The sequence below is a fragment of the Microtus pennsylvanicus genome, chromosome 13, assembly GCF_037038515.1.
Source record: "Microtus pennsylvanicus isolate mMicPen1 chromosome 13, mMicPen1.hap1, whole genome shotgun sequence".
Lineage (NCBI taxonomy): Eukaryota > Metazoa > Chordata > Mammalia > Rodentia > Cricetidae > Microtus > Microtus pennsylvanicus.
Window position 1 is genome coordinate 12,672,130 of NC_134591.1, and position 23,522 is coordinate 12,695,651.

The following is a 23,522-nucleotide window of genomic DNA, read 5'->3' on the forward strand; positions in this document are numbered from 1 at the left end:
GTGATTTATTGAAGAAGGAAAGAGGAAGCATGTGCTAGGATCAATTGATAAGTCCTGGTTGAACATGTTAGCCAGGGTATCCAGATAATGAATCTGGAAAGCTAGACTTGGTGTTTTGGTAGCTAGACTTTGGGGTTTAGCCAGGCATAAGAACATGACCAAATAAAGGAATAAACCTTGGTGGTAGCTTTCAGGATGTAATCTAATGGTTTAGGAGGGGAAACAGCAAGAATTGACTGCACTGTGTTTGCAATGCTTAGATCTGTTAGAGAGCCCTTCAGTGATCACTGGGGCTCACTCTTAAAAAGAAATTCGTAGGTAGATATTCAACATGTACAAAATATAGATATAAAGAATTATCTTGCAAAAATGTGTTTCACATTTGTTTCATATCGTATTTACACACATACAATATATACACATATAGACACAGAGAATAAAGACTTGTAAGTGACAAAGATAAAGTTGAGAGTGATACCAGTGAGAGATGACAGTCTGTTCCTAGATATCTGTGAGTTCATTCATACTTTTGAGTTTCAATACAAAGCAGTAATCATTGAGTTATCAGCATGATATATTTCTTTTTTATCATGAAGGGCATAGTTTGCTCTGTGGAGGTAACATGCACACAATATTCTTTCAAACCACTGTAAAAATAAATCTCAAGATTCTTTTTTTGCCCAACATGATATTTATATTAATTAGTTGAGATTTTTTTGCAATACATCCCAGTTACAATCACTCCGCATTCTCTCATGACTTTCAGGTCCACCTCCAGCCCTCATGGCCTGCCCTCACCCACTTCATGAAAAATAATAATAAAAAAATAATAAAACAATCCACTACAATTTGTGTTGCCCATATGTTCCATGGAACCTGGCCAAACTTCCAGTGGCCAGCCCCTTAAAGAAAAGGGAGGCCCCCAAAAGAAGTATCAACTGTGAAGAGTTACAGTTCAGTATCTTTAAAACAGTTTTAAGGACTCTTTTCAATAGCTTCCTGTCTGAACTGTTTCTTTTTGGGAGAGGGGTTGTCACAGAAGTCTTCAGTGTCTCTCATCCTCAGTTATGAGTCTGTAGTCATCAACACCATTGCCAAAATAAAAGCTGCCTTGTCATACTAACGGCAGCAGCATACATCACGGACTTCAACACGGCTTCCAGCAGCAACATGGACCATGAATATCAGCATGGCCTCTGGCGCAGTGTGGAAGGACCATGGGCATCAAGGTGGCTCCTGGACCAATCACAGAGATCAACATGGCCTCTAGTGACATTCTTAGGACTTGAAAACAAGATTTCAAGTTATCTTATTACTTAGAAGCATTACTTAGTTTTCATCTAAGAATTAGGAGACACAAGAGATTAAGTAAAGTGAGAATACCTCTGATCTTAAAGTTCCATCACTTCCTGCCTCTGCCAAACACTGACCTGGAAAATTACTTCCAAGTGCCCCAGACACACAACAATAAGCAGGGGCTGATGCTGTCAAAGGCCCATCCCCGACCAGAACTGTGATATCTGTAAGTTTTTCTTGCTCTTTTAGACTTGGTGTCTAAAATCCAAATGCTAGCCTCTTTACAGGTTCATGGAGGAATATGGAGATTGGGGGTTGGGGATATATATAAAAATATAAATATTTTTTAAAATGTACATCATCCTTTCTCCACATAGAGTCTTTGGATAAAGGCAGGACCAGAGCCAGCAGAGATTTTTAGCTTGGCATATTTGTTGGAATGGAAAAGATCTGTTTTTGGGGTTCATATTTTTTTGGTTTGAATGAAAATGTTGTTACTCCATACAGATAAAGTCCAATACCAAATTATGTTTCAGTGAATACTGGCAATTTATTTTCTTTTCCAGAAGTTCTGTCACATTCTTTCTCCATACATACTTCACCATGTAAACATGCTAAAAAGGTAACGTTAAGACTAATGCAGAGCAGTCTGGGCTATGCATAAGAAAGCAAACCCATAGCGTTGTTAACTGATTGCTCTTTAGGCTTTCTAGAACACACAAAATAGTTCACTACTCCTCTGCCATCAGCCCACTCTTTCCCTGCCTCCTGCTCTATATCTTGCAGAAATGACCACTTCTCCCAATCCTTGCTCCCATTTCAAAGGTAGAGTGTGAAAAAGAAACCAGTCAAAGATCACCAAAACCAAAACCGAGACCACATATTGAAGTATACCTATGTAAGAATTATTTATACACACATGCATGCTCCCTACAAGTAAGAAGGGGCAGCACCAGGTTCTTCCCAGGTTTCTTAGGTGGAAGGGAAGTCTGTATAGATAACAAGCACTGACAGGCATTCCAGGACTCAGAAAGGAAGATGACATCATCTCTTACAAGCCAAGACACAGTTCTGACGGCAACCCTCCCTGCACCTCCATTGCTGCTACCCTGCTACCCTAAGTTAAATGCTGCTCTTCTTAAAGACAATGACAAAGATTCCTTCATGTGAAGGTCAGTTTATGTTAGACAGTGTCTGAAAGAACCCAAGCCACCAAAGAAGGCAGGGAAATTCTGAATGTGACTAAATTTATTGCCTAACTTGCTGAGTGTTTTTTTTTTATTTTATTTTTTGCTATTCAGGTTGTGTTGTTGCTGTTGTTTAGTTTTGTTTGGCGTTTAAAGTTAGTTTTGCTTTATTTTCCATTCTTTCTTCAGTTACTTTCATCACTCAAAGTACTCCACAAAATTACCCAGCACCCCTTTTCTTCATCCACTACTTTCTGGGAACAAAGCCTTTTTCTTCCTGTCACAACTCTGCTATTGGTGTATTAAGAATACACAACTACTACAGGCCTGCTCCCATAGCAGACTGCCTATGCCATGGTGCCTATCCTCTGAGTTCACTGGCACTTGACGAGCCACTGTGACCAGCTTACATGTTGTTCTGAAATGTTCTAATCTCTTGAACAGAAGCTCCGTCTTTGTTTATTGAAGATAATACAGCAAATACAGTAAGAAAAAGCAATTATGACCTTTTTATTTTATATTTCCAAGAGCCTCACAAAGAAAGAAATTGCTTTTCTGACCATGTTGGCCTAGAAAAGCGCACAAAGCCACAATCACATGTCATTCATCTATACCCATATTTTGTTCTCAACCCATATTTTGTTCTCAATACTTTTTGTGAGGTATTGCTTTTAACACCTCATTGCTTTTGGTGAATGGTCTTGCATCTAGCCATCTTAATACATAAGTTTTTTCTGAGTCAGGAGCATGAATGTGCCACAAAGGAAAAATAGAAAGCATGGGTATAAACTCAAACCCAAGAGTCTAGCTTAACTTATAAGAGTTAATTACATCAGAAATACAAATCCTAGTAAGACTAATTTCATAGCTATCCTTAATGATCAATTAATTCTGAACAAGTTGAATACATAGAATGAAAACAGAATGAGTACATAGTCATGATTTTTATTCATTGTAGGGTAGGTGAGAGTTTGGATTACACAGGTAAGATTCAAACAGTATATCTCAGAAAAAATCATTCCTACAGTCTAGAATTATAAATGTGAATACTTCTTAGGACAAAAGAAATTAGGGACATGAAAGACAAAAATATCTGTGTGAATGAAGCATATTATAACATTCAATCTGCAGGGAAGGAGCTGAACTCCAGTCTTTCCAACAGCGTCCAGCAGCTGGGTTATAAGAGTGTTTCCAACTCCAAACTGTCAAGGTGCTTTGTTGACAAAATAGAACAGTAGAACAGTTGAAAAATTCAGATGGTCCAGTGGTCACCTTGACCTGTGTGTTATACCCATATTATTGGCTACTAATAATTTGTACTTGGCCTGAGTCATTGTTTGCCCTAAGTGAAAAATTCGAGTACAGCAAACAGGAAAGCAAATTTGTGCATAAGTAGACATCATGGATATCTCTTTACATTCAATATATTAATTTAACAATTTGAAAACAAAGTCTTCATTTCTCTGGATGTTAGGTTCCAGCCAACTTGATTTCAAACTGTCTTTACAGTTATTGTTTGTATGCCCTTGCTTATTACCTTGCTTATTTCTTGAAATTCTTTCAGAAAAATAAACAGAAATTATTCTAAAACCCCTAATAAATTGCTTCTTATGCTATGTTGTATGTAGAACCAGCCAAACAGGATAAAATGGATTATCTTTAGATCAATCCAATTTGGTCTCTGGAGATAGGGTTAGGTCCTAGTTCCTTCAAACTTTGATGTGGGTTTGTATATCTATATTCATGCACATAATTGCACAGTTTGGCGTGATATTAAGAAAGACATGGGAGTATTAGGCTACTGGACCGTCATCCAATGACTTCACTATATATAATGTACTTAGTATTTTTTGAAAACACAAGTCCAACCTTTGATAGATATTATAGTTTGTTTTGTAACCAAGTGTCCCTTCCTATACCTGTCCAAATTCTAATAGCTACCATGGGAAGAATATTCACTAAATCAGTAGTTTGTTAGGACGTTAAAGGCATAACCAGTTCATAGTATACTCTAAGTATTTCATTAATAAACAATATTTGCTATAATTATGTTTTTACCTTCATTCCAGAAGGTACTATTCCAAACTCAGCTTTGGTTTAGAATCATACTGTTTGAGTGATGTCCCTTTTTAGACTTAACCAATATTAAGAGTGAAAAATCTCCTGGATTAGAGCTTTAGGAATTGAAGATTAAGGTTTTTATTATTTTTCATGGGAAAAAAATTACTGCTGATATAGGCCACTTATTTCTTTGCATTTTTAAAATCTCAACTATATTATTGTTTTGGCTTTACCACTGATCCAGGTAATTAAATATGTTATTGGCAACTGACTGTTGTGGAAAGAATTGAACTGCTTCTTTGTTACATCCCCTCCCTCATAAGGACCGATTCTAGGAAGCAACTACTACTCTAAACAACATCTTTTAATCAAAAATGATCCATGACACTGGAAATAATAATTTATATTTAAGTTTATCCTTAATGTTAGTAATAATGACTTATCACTGTACTTTGCCATTTCTAAGATGGTTCACAATTTCAAATCCCTTTCAACTTCTTTACTTTTTCTCTAATTGCTAGCCAGTACATGACAGGTGTTTAACAAATATGTGAATGAGCCTTAAAATAACCTGCGAAGTGTAGACCTGGAAATTATTATAATTGCTACCCATTTACTGAGGTAAAACTCAGCCTTAAGATTTCATGACTTGCTGAAGGTCGCTCGGCTGGGATGTAGTAGAAATAAGGTTTGAATGCGGTGGTTTGTTCTGTTCTTTGAAGTGGTAAGATGGTAAAAAAATTTTTTAAAGTAACCTAGTTGTGTTTACAAAAAATAGGTTCGTTGAGGCATAAATAAGTAAAACCCTTCTCATGAGAGAATAACAAGTTCTATTTTCAATCTGCGTTTAATAGGAAAATCCTGCTTACTCTAGTCCATGTGACAGCCTTCAGACAAGGACCATGGCATCATAAGTAAAATAATTATAAAACAGTTATTTATTTCTTTTGTTTCAATACAGAATCTCATTGTGTAGCCCAGGCTGGCCTTGAATATATAATCTACATGATTCAGCCTCCTGAGTCCTAGGATTACAGGCATTTGCCACCACACTTGATTGTCGTTTTCATTTCCTGGACATCTCCTTGTTGTCAGTCTTTAAATTTGTTTGTTACTATTATCATTGTGATTATTCACTTGTCGAATCAGTCTTTGTATATAATGTTGTCTAAGCCAGAAGCGATGTAGTTCTTATGTTTCACTATGTAGTTTAGGCTGGCATAGATCTTGGAGTTCTCATGTCTAAGCCTCTGCCTCTCAACCACTGGAATTACAGGTGTGCCCACCATGCCTAACAATCATCTTTAAAACTCCTATGAAATAGAAAATTACTTACCTATAAGACTAGGTAATAGAAATTCAGAGACACTAAAGGTATATCTCATATCAAAATGATTTCCAAAGGAATCCAGCTGGTGTATTGTTGTCATGTTAGAATCTGCTAGAAAAGAGAGCAAATTCACTGGCAGCAGTTCTAAGACAGGTAAGATGCCCCATCCCACACTGTAGGCCACAGAGCAGTTGTACCTACACGGATGTCCACTGACCTGCTGTTCCCCACCCTTGCACCACTAAAAGGAATCCAGTTACGCAGTCTGATGCAAGGGCAACAGAATGAGCCTTTTCATTAACAAAAACTCTCTGCTTTCTCTGCTCAAACACATTGTCATTTTGTACAAAGACAGCTGAAATGGTGGTTCACTTAATTTGTCTTTTAAGATACACCAAATTATGCCAAGTATCCGGCCATACACAAAGGCAGGGTGCTTGGTTCCAATTCACAGGAGAAGACCCTCAGACAAGGTGTGGTCTGTGCAGAAGGTTAAGAATCTTTACACATAGACAGTTATCTCACCAAAAAGGTAAAGAATGTGGAGAAAGCACCTATCCACTCACATTTTGAGACCTCTAAATTAAAGAAGTCCCCACATGGAACCGTATATAGTGCCACTTTTGATCAGACTAAACGCTCTCTGGAATGGGTTCTATGTTTGTTTTGCCCATCTGTTCTGAAGCAATCCCAATAGAAAACACATTGAAAATTAATTTCTGCACTAATCTAATTAAAGACTCTAACAAACAGTTCATATTATAACATAGTCTATGGAAAAACCTCCAGAAAAAAATGCCTAAAGTATTTTAACAGTGAATACTTACTTATATTTATATTAGTTTAGTACAATATATACTAATGTCAAATCCTTTAGGGGAGTCCATTCCAGTTTTCCTAATCTGCTTTTATAGAAATTAATTATCCCTACACTCTTCATATTTACACATTCTAGTCATTGCAGTGTTTTCAGTACTTATTTTATCTCAAGGATCTTGAATAATCTTAAGGAGGTGTTGCTGAGGGCTATATACTGGTAATCTGGTCATTCACTAAAAATAGTCTAAGGGTTTTTTTTTAAGTTGCTGAAAAATTCATAAAACACTTTAGGGATAGAACATGACCTATAAACAGAAATTTAGAAATTGGAGATATCAACAAACCAGATTCTTCCCTTAGGAGAAAAAAGGCATCCAAGTACGTTATGCAAAAGCAGGACTTTTTGATTTCTTATGAAGAATCCTTGACCCACATAGCTTTTTAAAATTCATCTCACGTGTGATAAGATGTTGCTGCTTATTTTAGAGTCACTTACAGAGAGCTTACAATCAATCTTGAATTATAAGCCTCTATTATGTTCAGTTAGTAGATCAAGTTCAACTTCTTTAAACTCAAAAAAAATTAGAATATTTGGACATTGAATTCTGCTATCCTGAGGCACAAGTTGTCATATCCATGAGCAAATTTAGAAAACAATTATTAAATTTTATGAAGAAATTTATATTGATAATTTATCTTCAACTTTGTAGGAAGAAATAAAGCCTCGCAGCTCATAGAAGTAACTGAAACTTGGTTTCAGGAAAACAATAGAGGCTTCAGACCACAACACAATCTTACATACCCAATGATATTTTTAGTAAACTCAGGCCAAGGGTTGGCTTACTAATCACAACTTGCTCAGCAGCTAGTAATATTGCTTTGTTAAATGCCATTATTCATTATGTAGAGCATAAAACAAAATAGTCTCCTTCTTCGAGACAATTTTTTTAAGTTTTTGAGTTTATAATACAATTGCATAATATTCCTTTTGCCCTTTCTCCCTCCAAGTCTTCCTGTACAGCCCTTTGAATTCATGGCCACCTTTTCCTTAGCTATTGTTATCTATCTATCTATCTATCTATCTATCTATCTATCTATCTATCTATCTATCTACCTATCTATCTATCTATCTATTGTCCATCTATCATCTATCATTGACCTACCTATTATATATATATATATATATATATATATATATATATATATATATATATATATATGATCTATCCATCTATCATCATCTTCCTTGTATCTATCTACATATTTATGTCTCTGTCTGTCTATCTGTATTCCTAAATACATAAATGCAACTATCACTCAATTTATAAAATTGCCTTTGTATGTATTTGTTTTTAGAACTGACCATTTGGTATTGAATAAAATTGATGTGCTTTTCTCTAGAGAAGACTACTTCTCCTGTTTTCAGAATTCCTTAGTTGCCTGACGTTTTTCTGTAGACTTGAGGCCTCCTGGTCTTTAAGACATTCATGTTATTATCTATTGGTGATATCTTCATTCAGGACATATTTATGCTGTAATGTTGGTGAGACTTCATAGGTGTAGATCCTAAAACACAAACACTCTGTTCCTTTGGCTCTTACTGTATTTCTATCACATCTTTCACAGTGATCTCTGACACTTGTGTACAGGAGTTGTGTTATAGATGAGTCAGTTCAGAATGGGCTCTGTAACTCTGAATTTAGATTAGTTGTAGTTTTATGTAATAGTATCTTTCTACAGCAAAAAAAAGTTTCCATGATGAGGAGTGTACACTATATTTTCCTATGGGTATAAGGACAACTATTTAGAATGTAGTTAGAAGTTATGGCAGACGGCAGTTTAGTATAGTGGCAATTGTATGTTCTTCAAAATCAATGGCTTCACTAGCCCTTGGTATTTGTGAGAATTCTAGTACCAGGCATAGTTCTTCTTGTTGAGGTAGTCCTGAGTCCAATCAGAGGGCTGTTGGTTATTGCCAATGTATGCATGCCACTACAGCTCTCTCAGGGTTATTGTGCCATACTGCTCTTTGCTATGAGGTAGGATAGGTTATTAACTTCCCTTATTTGAAATCTTTGCACCTTTTGGTACCATGAAATGTAGTCCTCAGGGAAGAGACATTCAGATCAGGTCCACTATCCGTGTCTTCAGAAGTATATGATGTCTTCAGCAGTAGGAACTTAACTTCCAATTCTGGTGACTATAGCAGTAGTCTATATTGATAAGGACTTCTGAAGCCTAGTGATAGGGTGTTTGTTAGATGGTCTATTGTTCTTGGGAGAGCATTGAAAGCTCAGAGAGAAAAACTTTATTTAAACTATTTAAGTACATGTAAAACTAATTTATGTGTATTATATGTATTTTAGGTAGTAATTGATATTATAGCTTATTATGAATGTTTCAGAAATTCTTAGTGTTTTTGCAACCCTCCTCTCACCCTTTTCTGTATATATCTATCACCTTTTTCATAGTTAGAGCCCTTGCACCAAGTTTTCCCCCATTTCCCCCATTAGGCCACTTGTAAGCTTCTACTCCCTTTTATTGCTCCTCTATCTTCTCTCCTAACAGTGGTCTATTTTTACTTTCCTGGTTACTGTAGTTACCCCAGCATATGTATTCCCATGTGAAGATTTGGAGATCAAAATCTCAGGTGAAAAGAACCTGCAATATTTATATTTCTGGATCAAGCTTATACCATTCAAAATATCATTAAATGACTTCCTGATTTCAGTGTGATTGCTTTGTTTCCCTCCATTTATGTTGATTTTGGCTATTGATTTTATATATATTGGATTTATTGCATTGAGGAATGTTAACTCTAGTCCTTTCTCAAGGATTTTTGCCATAAAAGCATATTGTATTCTCTCAAAGAGTTTCCCCTGCATTCTTTAGATCCATTTATGTAGTTTATTGATATATTTATGACAACCCATTCCTGAATTTCAGGAATAAAGCCAACTGGTTACAGTAAATCATTTTTTATTCATGTCTTTATAGACATGAATAAAATATGGTTTGGAAACACTTATTGAATAATCTGTGTTCATCGGAGATATTGGTCTATAGTTTCATATGAGTTGTATCTTTATCTGATTTTTGTATTAAAGTGATACTGGCTTCAAAAATTTGGGGGAATGCCCCCCTCCCCTTCTTTCTTTCTTTCCTTCCCCATAGGATTGGCTGTAGATCTTCTTTGAAAGTCAGGTAGGCTCCCACAAAGCCAGCACATTACGTAGGATCAAAACCCCTTGCCCTTGTCCTTGGCGTCACATCAGCTCTCATTGTTCGCCATGTTCAGAGAGTCCAGTTTTATCCCATGCTTTTTCAGTCACAGTCCAGCTGGCCTTGGTGAGCTCCCAGTAGATCAGCTCCACTGTCTCAGTGGGTGGGTGCACCCCTCGTGGTCCCGACTTCTTTGCTCATGATCTCCCTCCTTCTGCTCCTCATTGGGACCTTGGGAGCTCAGTCCAGTGCTCCAGTGTGGGTCTCTGTCTCTATCTCCATCCATCACCAGATGAAGGTTGGATGTTCACCTTCCTAGATATGGACGAAGGGGGGAGGACCTATGACTTACCACAGGGCAGGGAACCCTGACAGCTCTTCTGGACTGGAGAGGGAGGGGGAAAGGAGTGGGGGGAGGGGGAGAAGGGTAGGAGGAGGGGGAGAAGGGTGGGAGGAGGGGGAGGGAAATGGGAGGCTGGAAGAAGGTGGAAACTTGTTTTTTTTTTCTTTCTCATTTTCTCAATAAAAAAAAAAGAAAGAAAGAAAGTCAGGTAGGATTCTTCTGTGAAACTACGTGGCCCTAGCCTTGTCTTTTAACTGGAAGGATTTTGAATTGCTGTTTTACTATCCTCAGTAGTTATAATTATAAAGTTTTTGGTTTAAGTATGGTGGTTTGACTGAATTAGGAAATTCATGTTTTTATTATTTTATAGCTTAATAGAGTACAGGTCTATAAAGTATTCCATTATAATATTCTGAACTTCTTTTTTGTCTGTTGTATGTTAGCCTCTTCGGTTCTGATCCTGTTAATTGTCTTTCTTTTTGCTAGTTCATCCAAGGATATGTTCATCTCAGAGAAATAGCTCTTATATTCATTATTTCTTCCTTTTCTCTGTCCCTATTTCATTAATTTCTACTCAATTTTTATTATTTAAGTAGTCAATTTGATTCAAATTTTTTGCTTTTGCCTTTCCAAAATCTTGAAATACATAATTAAATTACTTATTTGTGCTCTTTCTGATTTGTCTTGTAATATAGACACTCAGGGATAAAAACATCCTTCTCTCCAGCAAAGGTTATCATTGGTGTTTTTTATTTTAGCCATTCTGAGAGGTTGTGGAGAAAGGGGTATATTCACCCATTGCTGGTGGGAATGCAAACTTGTGCAACCACTCTGGAAAGCAGTGTTTCGGTTTCTCAGGAAATTCGGGATCAACCTACCCCTGGATCCAGCAATACCACTCTTGGGAATATACCCAAGAGAGGCCCTATCATACAACAAAAGTATATGCTCAACTATGTTCATGGCAGCATTGTTTGTAATAGCCAGAACCTGGAAACAACCTAGATGCCCTTCAATGGAAGAATGGATGAAGAAAGTATGGAATATATACATATTAGAGTATTACTCAGCAGTAAAAAACAAGGACTTCTTGAATTTTGCATACAAATGGATGGAAATAGAAAACACTATCCTGAGTGAGGTAAGCCAGACCCAAAAAGAGGAACATGGGATGTACTCACTCATATTTGGTTTCTAGCCATAAATAAAGGACATTGAGCTTATAATTCATGTTCCTAGAGAAGCTAAATAAGAAGGTGAATCCAAAGACAAACACATAGGCATCCTCCTGAATATTAACCTTCATCAGGCGATGAAAGGAGACAGAGACAGAGTCCCACATTGGAGCACCGGACAGAAATCTCAAGGTCCAAATCAGGAGCAGAAGGAGACGAAGCACGAGCAAGGAACTCAGGACCGCGAGGGGTGCACCACCACACTGAGACAATGGGGATGTTCTATCGGGAACTCACCAAGGCCAGCTGGCCTGGGTCTGAAAAAGCATGGGATAAATTTGGACTAGCTGAACTTAGCGGACAATGAGGAAGAATGGGAACTCAAGAACAATCGCCGTGCGTTTTTGATCCTACTGCACGTACTGGCTTTGTGGGAGCCTAGGCAGTTTGGATGCTCACCTTGAGACCTGGATAGAGGTGGGCAGTCCTTGGGCTTCCCACAAGTCAGGGAACCCTGATTGCTCTTCGAGCAGATGAGGGAGGGTGACTTGATCGGGGGAGGGGGAGGGAAATGGGAGGCGGTGGCGGGGAGGAGGCAGAAATCTAAATAAATAAATAAATAAATAGGAAAAAAACATCCTTCTTAGGACTGTTTTTACTGTGTTCTGGGTGATTTTGTTGTGTTGTATCTTCATTTTCATTTAGTTCCAAGAAAAATTTTATTTCATTCTTGATTTTGTCTTTGAAGCCTTCATCATTTAGCGCTGAGGTATTTCCTCTCACGAAGCTGTGTGTTTACTAAATACTTGTTTGCTGTCAACTTTAAGCTGTATTAACTTATAATCAGTTAGTATGTGAAGTTATTTGGATCTCTTTTAATTTGTAAAGATTTATTTCATGACCCATTGTGTAGTCTATTTTAGAGTAGCTTCCATGTATTTGAATGGAAGGTTCAGAAGCTTTATTTTAAGTCCATTTGGTGTAAGGTATCATTTAATTCTAAGGTGTCTAAGATTAACTTCGTCTAGATGACCTGTCTTTTGGAGAAAGTTGAGTAGTGAAATCACCCACTATTAATAGTTAATGTTAATCTGTGTCTTTAAATTCAGTAGTGCATGTTTTATAAAACTGGGTGCACTAGGGTTTGGGAAAGTAATGTCACCTTCATTGGGTGTTTTCTTTGTTAGAATAACATGGCTTTCTTTATATATTCTGATTAATTTTAGTTTGAAGTCTATTTTCTCAATTATTAGGACAGTGATTGCTTCTTGATTTCTGGTTCCTGTTGATTAGAACCAGATTCTTATACCTATAAGAGAATACTTATTTTTAAAGCTAAGATGTTTTTCATAAAGGCAATACAGAGAAGAAATTTGTTGATCCATTTAGCCAATTTATAACTATTTATTGGAGAACTGAAACTGTTGATATTTAATGCTGTTAAAATATGTGTGTTAATTGTGGTTATTGTATTGTTTATATTCTCCATGATAATTTGTGTTTTGGTCATTATGGATTTATATTTCTTTACAGTTTCTTGGCAATACTCATTCCTCTCTTCAACCTAAATTATTTCTTTCTGCATTTTCTTAAGTTTTTTTGTTGGTTATAAATTCTTTTAGAATATTTTTAAAAATTTTAATATACATATTTCATTTAGTATTTTCAATTAAACAAGAAATTCACGGTAAATTTTCCTTATTGGTAAAAAGTATTATTTGCTTTGAATACAGCATCACTATTACTAAGTCTTATATATTATTTTCTTTTATTGATTCTTTGTGGATCATCCATTCCTACCCCACCTTACTCCCTGTCCCTCGCATCCCCCCCAAAACAAAACTAAATTTAAAACCAAAGCAAAACCAAACCAAGAAAAAGAAGAAGGAGAAGGAGAGGAAGAAGAAGAATCTTGTAGTGGAAGCTGTAGTATGGCCTGTTGAGACACACAGTTTACCCTTTATTTAACTTAACCTGTGTTTATTGTGAAGGGTCATTGCTCTGGCTATGGATAATGGAAACTCACTGGGGCTCTTTTTGGATATCCTGTTGTTGTCGTTTGTCATGGAGATCCTGCTGTTTTAGATCTGTAGGTTCCTCCCCTTCACATGCTCACAGTTCATAGATTCGGTAGCTGTTGGGATGGACAAACTCATAGCCCTGGTTCTGGGCCTGGGTGGTATCTGCATTGGTCAGCTCCCTAGGTTTCCCTCATCATCACTACCTGAATGAGCTCTCCATCACTGCCTTAGCTAACTCACACAATGTAGCCTACAGCAAGAAGCAGATCCAGTTCTGCTCTGGGGCTTTCAGACCCAGGTCCCCCTTACTCAATCTCTAGGGCCAGTTTTTCCCAGACAAGATGAAAGGTCCTCTTTCCCTATTGATGTTGGGGGCAGACAGGGGGTGGGGGATTGAGGCAGGGTTAGCTCTCCTGCTCTCGCCCCTCAGGGCTGACTTAACCTGTACCCCAGCTCCAGGGTCAGCCCTAATGTGCTGTCCAGGTATAGCATAGGACCCTTCTGTGTGCTGCAGCCGTTTTAAAGCAGGACTAGTACCCTCACTCTCGTGGCCCTGAGGCCAGGTCTCTTGCACGCCACAGGTAGCCAGGGGTGGAGTAGGGAGGGCAAGGCAACTTTCTCTCACCAATGCCAACAGAGAGCAGACAACGGGGAGGACTGGTCTTCTCTGTTGCTTTTATATCTTCATTGCTGGCTCACCTACATCCCTGATAACAAGGTTAGCTCTAGTGTGTTTGCCAGACCCAAAGCAGAGGCTACTTTCTCAAGTGCAGCAGCTGACTCTCCCACACTTGTGTCCCTAGGAGCCAGTTCTCTCGACTGAGGCAGGTGATAATAGAGGAGGGGAGGAGGACATTTTTTCCTCACCCACTGCCACCACAAGGCAGACTAGGAGGATCGGGTCAGCTCTCCCATTCCCATGCCTGGAGAGTTTGGGCCAGCTCACCTACTGCAGTAACCACCTAGTGTAGTAATAGGGGCGCGGCGGGGCTGTGTCCCCAACACCCCAGCCGCCTGCCCGGCTAGCTTATGCCCCGAAATAATTACACGGACACTGTATTCATTTAATCACTGCTTGGCCATTCTGCTCTAGCCCTTACTGGCTAATTCTGATATCCCGATCAACCCATCTCTAATAATCTGTGTAGCTCTGGTCTTACCGGGAAAGATTCAGCATGTCTGAACTGGCGGCTTGCTTCATCGTGTGCGTCTGCCTGGGAGAGCGGAGCATGGCCTCTCCCTCTGAGGCGTCTGCTCCCAAGAGGAGAGCTGTCGAGTCTGCCCTCACTTCCTCTTCCTCCCAGCGTTCTGTTCTGTTTACTCCACCCACCTAAGGGTGGGCCTATCCAATGGGCCTAGCAGTTTCTTTATTGCTTAGCCAATGAAATCAACAGATTGATATATGACACTCCCACATCAACCAAGGAGCAGGATCAACCATCCCAGGGGCAGTGAAAGGTGGAGTCATTTGAGTACAGCATGATTCCAAAGACCTCCATGCTACCACAGGCTGTGGACATCCTCCACAGACCTCAGCTACAGCAGGAAGGTTAGAACCAGACGTGGCCCTCGGCAGCAGCTCAGGCAAGGACAACACCACGGCGGCCCAGTGGCAGCACAGGTCCATCAGACCAGCATGCCCTGCCGGTAGCATGGCCCTGGGGCATCAACATGGTCCCAAGTAACTGGCTAGTTCCGGGCATCCACAGAGCCCTCACTGGCAACTGGAGTCATGAATACCACCCCAGACCGGACCTTTCATTTCCATCACCCTTATGTTTGCTTTCTCTTGTACATCATCCAGATACGGGTTCTCTTTATATTCTTTTTCCTTTATTTCAATGAGCTGTTTCTTTTTGTCTTCTTTAAACTCCAATAAATCTTTGTCGAAGTTTATGATTGTTCTTTTAAGTTATGTGTTTTGTGGCTCATGTAAATAATTCTTACTGGCAAAAATCCCTACAGAAAAGATGGGCAGTGATGGCACACACCTTTAATCCCAGCACTTGGGAGACAGAGGCAGACAGATCTCTGATTTCAAGGCCAGCCTTGCCTACAGAGCAAGTTATAGGACAGCCAGAGCTATACAAAGAAAAAAGAAAGAAAGAAAAAGAAAGAAAGAAAGAAAGAAAGAAAGAAAGAAAGAAAGAAAGAAAGAAAGAAAGAAAGAAAGAAATTATGGAGGACTGGAGGCTTTTCGTTTGTTAGGTTGTTGGATTTTTGTTCATGGGGAGGGGGTAGTGTTATTTGTGTTTTTCCAATAGTATCTGTCCCTGTGGACTTCTTTATTAGGTCTATGTCTGACATGGAGAAAGCAGGTCGGAGCCTGAGGGAAGACATTAGGTTGGGTTTAATTGCTTGGATGAAGTAAGAAGGACGCAGATAATTGGGCTAGTATGTAGAATGGGTATTCCAGCTCAAACTTGGAGTGTAGGGATAGATATGGGGTTTGGAGGAAACTGTGTGGTGGGAAAAAACACAATTACTCACCTGACTAGATCCTAGAGCAGCGTCTGGCTGTATGGCAAGGTGGTTGTGGTGGTAGAAGGGAGTTGACATTGGTGTGGTCAGGAGCAGCTGGAGTAGATCCTGGTAGAAGCCGAAAGTTTGCTTGCAGTCTAATCAAGGGTGGTCTTGCTAGTCTGGAGCACAGTATGTATGACATTAGCTATCTATGGGGAATTTAGGAGTGGGTTAGGAAGACAGAATCAGAAGGATTCACTGAGCTAAGTCCTCAGAAGGATGAGCAGGATGAGGTTGAGTGGAGAGATTGGAAGCGGTGTGGAAGGAGCCTATGAATCAGGTTCAGAGGATAGCTCCTTGCCAAAGCCTCCCTCAAAGTTGGTTGTTTCACAGGCAGGGATGTTTTTTTTTAAAAAAAAAAAAAAGCTGGGCATTGGATGTAAAAGATGGACTGACTCTGGGGGATGGGGTAGATAGGGTGTTTGGACAAGAGAAACAGAAGGATTCACCCAGCTAGATCCTGGAGACTGATGTGAAAACTCTGTACCATTTCCCCCTTTGACATCTCAGTGTGTCAGCCTGGTTGACCTGGAACTCAATATGTAGGCCAGGATGGCCTTGAACTAACAAGGATCATCTTGCTTCAGAATACAGAGTGCTCTGACTAAAGACGTGTGGAGGCTTGAGTGAGAAGAAATTCACAGACTAATATATTTGAATGTTTGGTTCCTAGTTGGTAGAATTAGTTGGGGAAGGATTAGGAGGTGTGGCCTTTTTGGAGGAGGTGTGTCACTGGGGGTGGGTTTTGAGGTTTCAAAAATCCACCATGATGCCATGCCAAATCTCTCTCTCTCTCTCTCTCCCTCCCTCCCTCCCTCCCTCCCTCCCTCTCTCTCTCTCTCTCTCTCTCTCTCTCTCACTTGTGGATTAGATGTAAACTCTTAGTTACTATTCCCATGCTTGCTTGCTGCCTTGCTCTCTCCCATGGTGGTCATGTACTCACCCTCTGTAAACAAGCTTTCTCCTGTGAGTTGCCTTGGTCATCGTGTCCCTGCATAGCAATAGGGCAGTAACTAAGACAGGATGTGTCACTATATTCTGCCTAAAACAGTTTTTTTTTTAATCTGGGAACAATGACCCTTAATCTCTCAAATTTCAAAATTTCTATATATAGGTCACAATGCACCCCTGAAGTAGTTCATATATCTATCAACAACTAAAGAAGATTTACTTATTGTATATGTATGATGATATGTTTTGTCTGTCTGCCAAAGGACACAAGAAGAGGGCAATGGATTGCCTGGAACTGGAGTTACAGATATTAGTGAGCTACTATGTAGGTGCTAGGAACCAATTCTAGGTTCTTTGCAAGAGTAACAATCTTTATCACTAAGCCATCTCTCCAATCCCTTGTCAGCAATGTTATTAAAGTATGCTCTTCTCTTTTGATTTATCATGGTTCTCAAACTGAAGAAACTGAATTTCACAACGTTGCTGGGGGAGTCAGAATATGCTAATACATTTCATAGCACTTCAAGTCTCTCAGTGTTCTCAGAATATTCCAGAATGACACTGCAGTTGTACAGAAATCCACATTCCACATCCGCTTTCCTTGACTGAGATCCTACCTTGATTCATACAAGTTGTATAATATTAGACAAGTCATTGGATTACTTTGTGGCTCAGTTTTCTCAGAAAACTGAATGAGTGAATAACAAAAACCATTTAGAGCAAGGACTCAGGGGCACCATTAATTGTAAATTGTGGATTCCCACACGGTATTGATTGTGAAATGTTTTCTCAGTTATGAATATTGTAAATTAAATGACCTGTAATAGAATGGAACAGCAGAACACACATGAGCTCTTTGTACCAGTGGTAGATATTGTTATGTGTCCCATTGATTCCACCTTTGAGTTTTCTTGTGATTTAAAGTGTGTGTGTGTGTGTGTGTGTGTGTGTGTGTGTGTGTGTGTGTGTGTGTGTGTTGGCTCATCTTTATGGTTCGAATGTTAAATGTTCCCTGCAGGATAATGTGTTTTAGCATTTTTTTTCCCAGATGAAGGCGCTATTTGAAGAGTCTTTGAACCTTTTAGGATTTGGGGCTTCACTGGAGAAAGTGATCTTCTGTGGTTGGAGTTTGAGATGGTTGTGTTTTTGTTGGTTTTGGTTTTTGGAAAGCTGTACTTTCTTTCACCCTTCTATTTCTCGATCTGCCTGGATATGCACAAGCAGTCATACATTCATTGTGATGCCTTTCCTGCTCTAATGGACTTTATCCCATTCAAGCACGAATAAAATTAAGGCTTTCCTGCTATCAACTGCTTCTTGTCACTCACTTGGTCACAACCAGAAAATTGCTGATCTGCCCACCTAAGTAAAATCTGTTCTGTGCTGAGGTTGTAATTAAAAAATATTGGAAACCCTTATGGCAGTGTCTAAAGTAACCAAATCCATTGTTCTAAGCACAGAACTAGTTGGGTAAGTAAGGGCTGCTGGGAATGGAATGCGAATGTGCTTGTGGGCTCTGGCTGTAATTTAAATGCACTTCTTTTGCAGAGGGAGACCAAAGGGCAGTTTCTTATTGAGCACATCTGCAACTACTACAGCTTGCTGGAGAAGGACTACTTCGGAATTCGCTATGTGGACCCAGAGAAGCAGAGGGTAAGAGCCAATCTTGATCTTCAAACTGTGGGGTTAGGGAAAGGCCAAGTATGCCAGGCACTGTGGCATCCTTTCCAGAACCTTTACGGTACCTTTGTTCTCATGAATTATTGGCATGGGAAATAAAATGGCTGGTGTGACTGGAAGACTACCTAACTGGAAGGACGAGGGAAAGGAAAGGCATTTCAGGAAGCTGGTCTCTCACAAAAAAACAGAAATGCTCCTCTCCTCTGCAAACCTCCTCAGAGTAGTTGCATATAATCTAGTTATGGAGAGCTCCACCACTCCCCTCCCCCGCACACACACACACACAGACATAACAACTTACTGGCAGAGGGGAGGGATGGACTTAGTAGGGAAACGGTTTCCTTATGGAGAGATGGAAACATTTCCCTGATAGCTAAAGAAGTGGAACATGTCCTTAAGTATCTTTTGGCCATTTGAGGATGTTTTTATTTTCTTATCTCTCCAGTCAGCTATCCTCTCCCTATCAGTTGTTTCTTATTTTTTTAATAAAACAGATCGATGCAACAAGATGACATTGTACTCTACCGTTCAGTTTTTTCTTTTTTATCCATTTTTTGTTTTCTCTTTTCCCATATGCATTCCTCTTACTGTCATACAGCCAATGGCAAAGGCTGATCTTACAGATATTATGACATCTGAGTACATTTATTGATTCCCTCTTTTTATTCTATCATTAAAAAATTTCTCTACATCTCTCCCCACTTTTGCTCCTTATTCTCCTTATTTTATGCTTTTTCCAATTCTCCCACTACCAACAAAATACTAATCATTAGTCTTATCGATATTGGTTACTTCTCCTTCTCTACAGTTTTCCACACATAAGTAATAACTAAAATATTAATGTATACATTATCATGAGGTTTCCTTTAATTCTTACATAAATTAGTACTTTATAAAAACCTGTTTATAGTCACCTGCTACTGTATTATATCAGTGAATTAACTACTGGATAGGGAATACTGTAGAAACTACTTCTCAACACATCGGAGACAGCCTGGAGATAGAAACTGCCTGGAAAAGAAGACTCGCAGATGAAAATATCACTACAACCATGCTACAACTGTCTTAGTTAGGATTTTTGGGTTTTTGGTTTTTGATTTTTGTCTTTGCTATGAAGAGACACTATGACTATGGCCAGTTTTATAAAGGAAAACATTTAGCTAGGACTGGCTTACAGTTCAGAGGTTTGCTCCATTACTGTCATGGCAGAAAGCATAGTGACATGCAGGCAGACATGGTGCTGGAGAAGTAACTGAAGTTCTACACCTTGATCCATAGGAAGCAGGAAGGGATTGTGACAAACTTCCTCCAGAAGGCCACAGCTACTCCAACAAGGCCACACATCCTAATAGTGCCGCTCTCTATGGACCTAAGTGAGCCATTTTTATTCAAGCCACCACAACAGCCATACCTGTTTTTCTCAATATTTATTAGCTGCTATGACCTTGTATAGATACATCAGTTGCAGTGTTATTGTTGTACAATACTGGAAAGATTCTTATTTTAATTTGAGCCAAGATCTCACATTTACTTTAGGCTGGCCTAAAACTCTTCTACATCCTCTGGCTTCAAACTTGTAGCTTCTAAAATTATAGGCATGTGGTTTTGTGGCACCATGCTTGAATAATTTTTATTTGGTTTGGTGTTTCCATTGCTATGGATCAGACTTGGAGCCTTTTACATGGTAGGCAAGTATTCTACCACTGAGTTACAGTCCAACCTCTTAAAACTGCATATCTCGTGAACTCAAAAAGATCTGCTTTAGAAACTTTACTTCCTTTGGTTAGTAAACTGCTGGACACACCGGGTTATTTAACTTCTGTGTGCTTTCCCAATGGAGCTAATAAATAAACTATTTGCTTCATCACTTTTAAGAGAATTAGAATAGGGTATGTCATGCTTGGCATGTGGTATATGGCGCACATTGACTATGCGTTACATGTTGTTCTCACTATGAATTGGTGCTATTGCTTTTGTAATTATTAGGCTTTGACTAGGTCCAGGTGAGTACTTAAGACATGTTTAGTGCCTGTAGGACAAATGTTTGTAACTTCTTTTAAGGAAGGGGGGGACACTACTAAGAGTCCTTGATGATTTATTTATAAAAATCTAATTAATTAAGAAAACCAGGTGAACTAGGGCAGCCAAGTGTAATTACCCACACTGTGTAGTTAGTGGGTTACCTGTACCTCCTCTCAGCCTCATTGATGGTAAATTATTGTGGAATATTATTATTTTAAATCTACCATATTTGTTCTACCATTTTTCTCAGTTAATGAGCGTAAGTTCCATTTGGAATACATTTTTATACAAGTAGCTGAATTTTATAACACTAATTTCTATAATTATGAATTTAAATGTACATCGTGTTATCATTCATGATGCAGGTGACCTGAGGCCAGTCCCATAAGGGGCAGTGGAGGGTGACTCAAAACCACGCGGGTCCCTGGCAAGTGGAAGACAGACAGATACACCATGTGGAGAGAGCTTAGATTTAGAGTTTATTTAGTGAGTATGCAGTGGGAGGGGAGAGAAAGGGAGGGGAATAGAGAAAGAGAAAAGAGAGACTGGAAAGGAGGTGAGAGATCCCCTTGCCTTAGCAGGGGAAGTGTCAGGGGAGGGGGGATAGATTGGGAGTGGTGGGGCTTGTCTCTCAAAGGACTGAGTACCCAGGTGACAGGTCAGGCCATGGCCAGCAGATTACAACACTTTGTACTAGATTTACTGCCATATTTCTCTACCCTGTTGCAGGATATTTGTTGACACAGTGTAAAGATGTGTCACTGTGACTGGTTTAATAAAGAGTTGAATGACCGATAGCTGGGCCGGAAAGAATAGGCAGAACTTCTGGGGAAAGAGAGGAACTTGGGTTGAATCTAGACACAAAAGAAACACTCCAGAGAAATACTGAAGCAATTTAACATATAGTACAGAGGAGAGGTAACTGAACCATGTGGCAGAATATTAATTTAAGTTATAAGAATTAGTTGAGAAAAAGCCTAAGCTAAGGCTAAGTTTCATAATTAATAATAGTTTCTGTGTTATTATTTGTGAGCTGGTGACCCAAGGGAAGTCTGACTACAGTAGCTCCTCATCATTTTCTCTAAATCTAAGCAAGGAAGTCAAACATTATGTATTAGATCTAAGCATACTCCAGCCACTAACCCACCCAAAGAAGAATTATGCCACACTTAGGCTATAGGTGATTGGTTTATATTCTGGGGTCCTAAGTATTAGTACCTCCTCTTAATGCAGGTAAATACAGTCCTGAGCTTTTTACATGGGAAGTCAGATGATGAGCCTATTGCTGCCTTTTTAATGATGGAAAAAGTCTTGTCTGTATCAGAACAGTTTACTTTTTCTCCAAGTACCTTCAGGAGGACACAGAATGAAATAAACTACTGGGCTGGTGGCAGGAAGCCAGATGGTATTATGTCCCACCACCTGCTCCTGCTATTGAAAGGCTGCTTCCTGCTGGCCTCCTCAGGATAATTGCTTCTCATATGCTCATAACTGAGAACAGGAAAGGAACCAAAGATTCAGGACAGCCCTGAAAACAACAGGATTTACTGCAAGCAGAAGTCCCTACTTATGGATTGGCCTGCTTAATAAATTTTCTTTTGTTTTTAAAGATCAGCAAGGGTCAAATGTCAAAATTTCAGAAGCTGGAGAAATCACTCTGTGGTTTGCAATGCTTGTTGCTCTTACAGAAGACCTGAGTTTGACTTTCTGAACCCACATTGGCCAGATCACATTTGCCCATATCTCCAGTTTGAGGTTATCCTAATGCCCTCTTGTCTCTGCAGATACCGAAGTCACATGAACTTTCACACAGAGACATATGCACATACACATAACTTAAAAATAAAAGGAAGTATTTTTAAAAATTACAACTTCCTGGGTACCGTGTGGGATATGTGCAGATGACTTTTTCTTCTAAGGAAAGGTCTTAGTCACTGCAGTCACACAGCAGAGAGCTCTGTCATCACCTCTTTGAAACTGGATATTTGATTCAGAAGTCCAGGTGTGTTTCAGAGAGTTAAAATTGCCGCATTCGAGGATATCATAAGAATACTTCAGCAGACAGAAGAACTTGGAGTTTAACTATAGTTATTGTACACAGTAGTCAGTCTATCTACATCTGAAGCCCTACTGAGAGGGCATAGGAAGAACTGGAACTTACTCAGCATACACTGATGTTGTTGATTTAACAGGAAAGGGGGCAAATATACAAACTCGTTGTTCTGTTTGAAACAGAACACAATTATAGGAATAAGGGATTGGGTGAGAAATGTAATTTTAACCCAATTGGAGTCAGGACAAAAAAAGTATCCAGTCTTTCTCTGACTTTGTTGAAGAAGAACCTGGAGAGGAATCAATTAGAGAAATAAAGTTTACTCAATATATTGGATAAAGAAGAGGCAGTTGGAGGTTTACAGCAGCCATGACCATGAGATCCCACTCTAAACCAAAGACTTCAAAGCTTAGAAATAGCTTTTGAGTCAGATTTGAAGTCAACCTGGGACGAGGTTACCATTGCTATGACCTACAGCTTAAATACAAACAGTGTAGTCAGACAACAACGATTTGAAGAGGGCTTTCGAGCTTAAATCAGAAGTTCATTTTCAAAATTGAATTGTAATTGCTTTACATGAATGAAGCATGACATGGAGCTGATTACTGCGTGAGTTAACTTGCTGTGTAACAAGCTTCCCTATAGTTTATTGACTTAGAACATCCTGTATGAGTTTTATCTCTCATAGGATATATACAAGCTTGGCGTTTGAGCAGGTGTTCAGCAGATGACTGGTCAGAAATAATCTAAAAAACTTTCTTTCTTCATCTTCATGGGCTTTGGTACCTTGGTTGAAGGAAGGGGTAAAAGGTGTAGGGGACCCTTTCTCTCTGAATTTA

General features: G+C 39.1%; 1 protein-coding gene across 2 annotated transcripts in view; it reads left to right on the forward strand.

The window, feature by feature from the left end:
* Frmd3 (FERM domain containing 3) overlaps positions 1 to 23,522 on the forward strand; it is a 188,396-nt gene that overhangs the window by 45,874 nt on the left and 119,000 nt on the right. For both annotated transcript variants that reach the window (XM_075945786.1, XM_075945784.1), the window contains exon 2: positions 18,477 to 18,581. In XM_075945786.1, the coding sequence (XP_075801901.1) occupies positions 18,477 to 18,581 (105 nt within the window). The remainder of the gene's footprint in view (positions 1 to 18,476; positions 18,582 to 23,522) is intronic.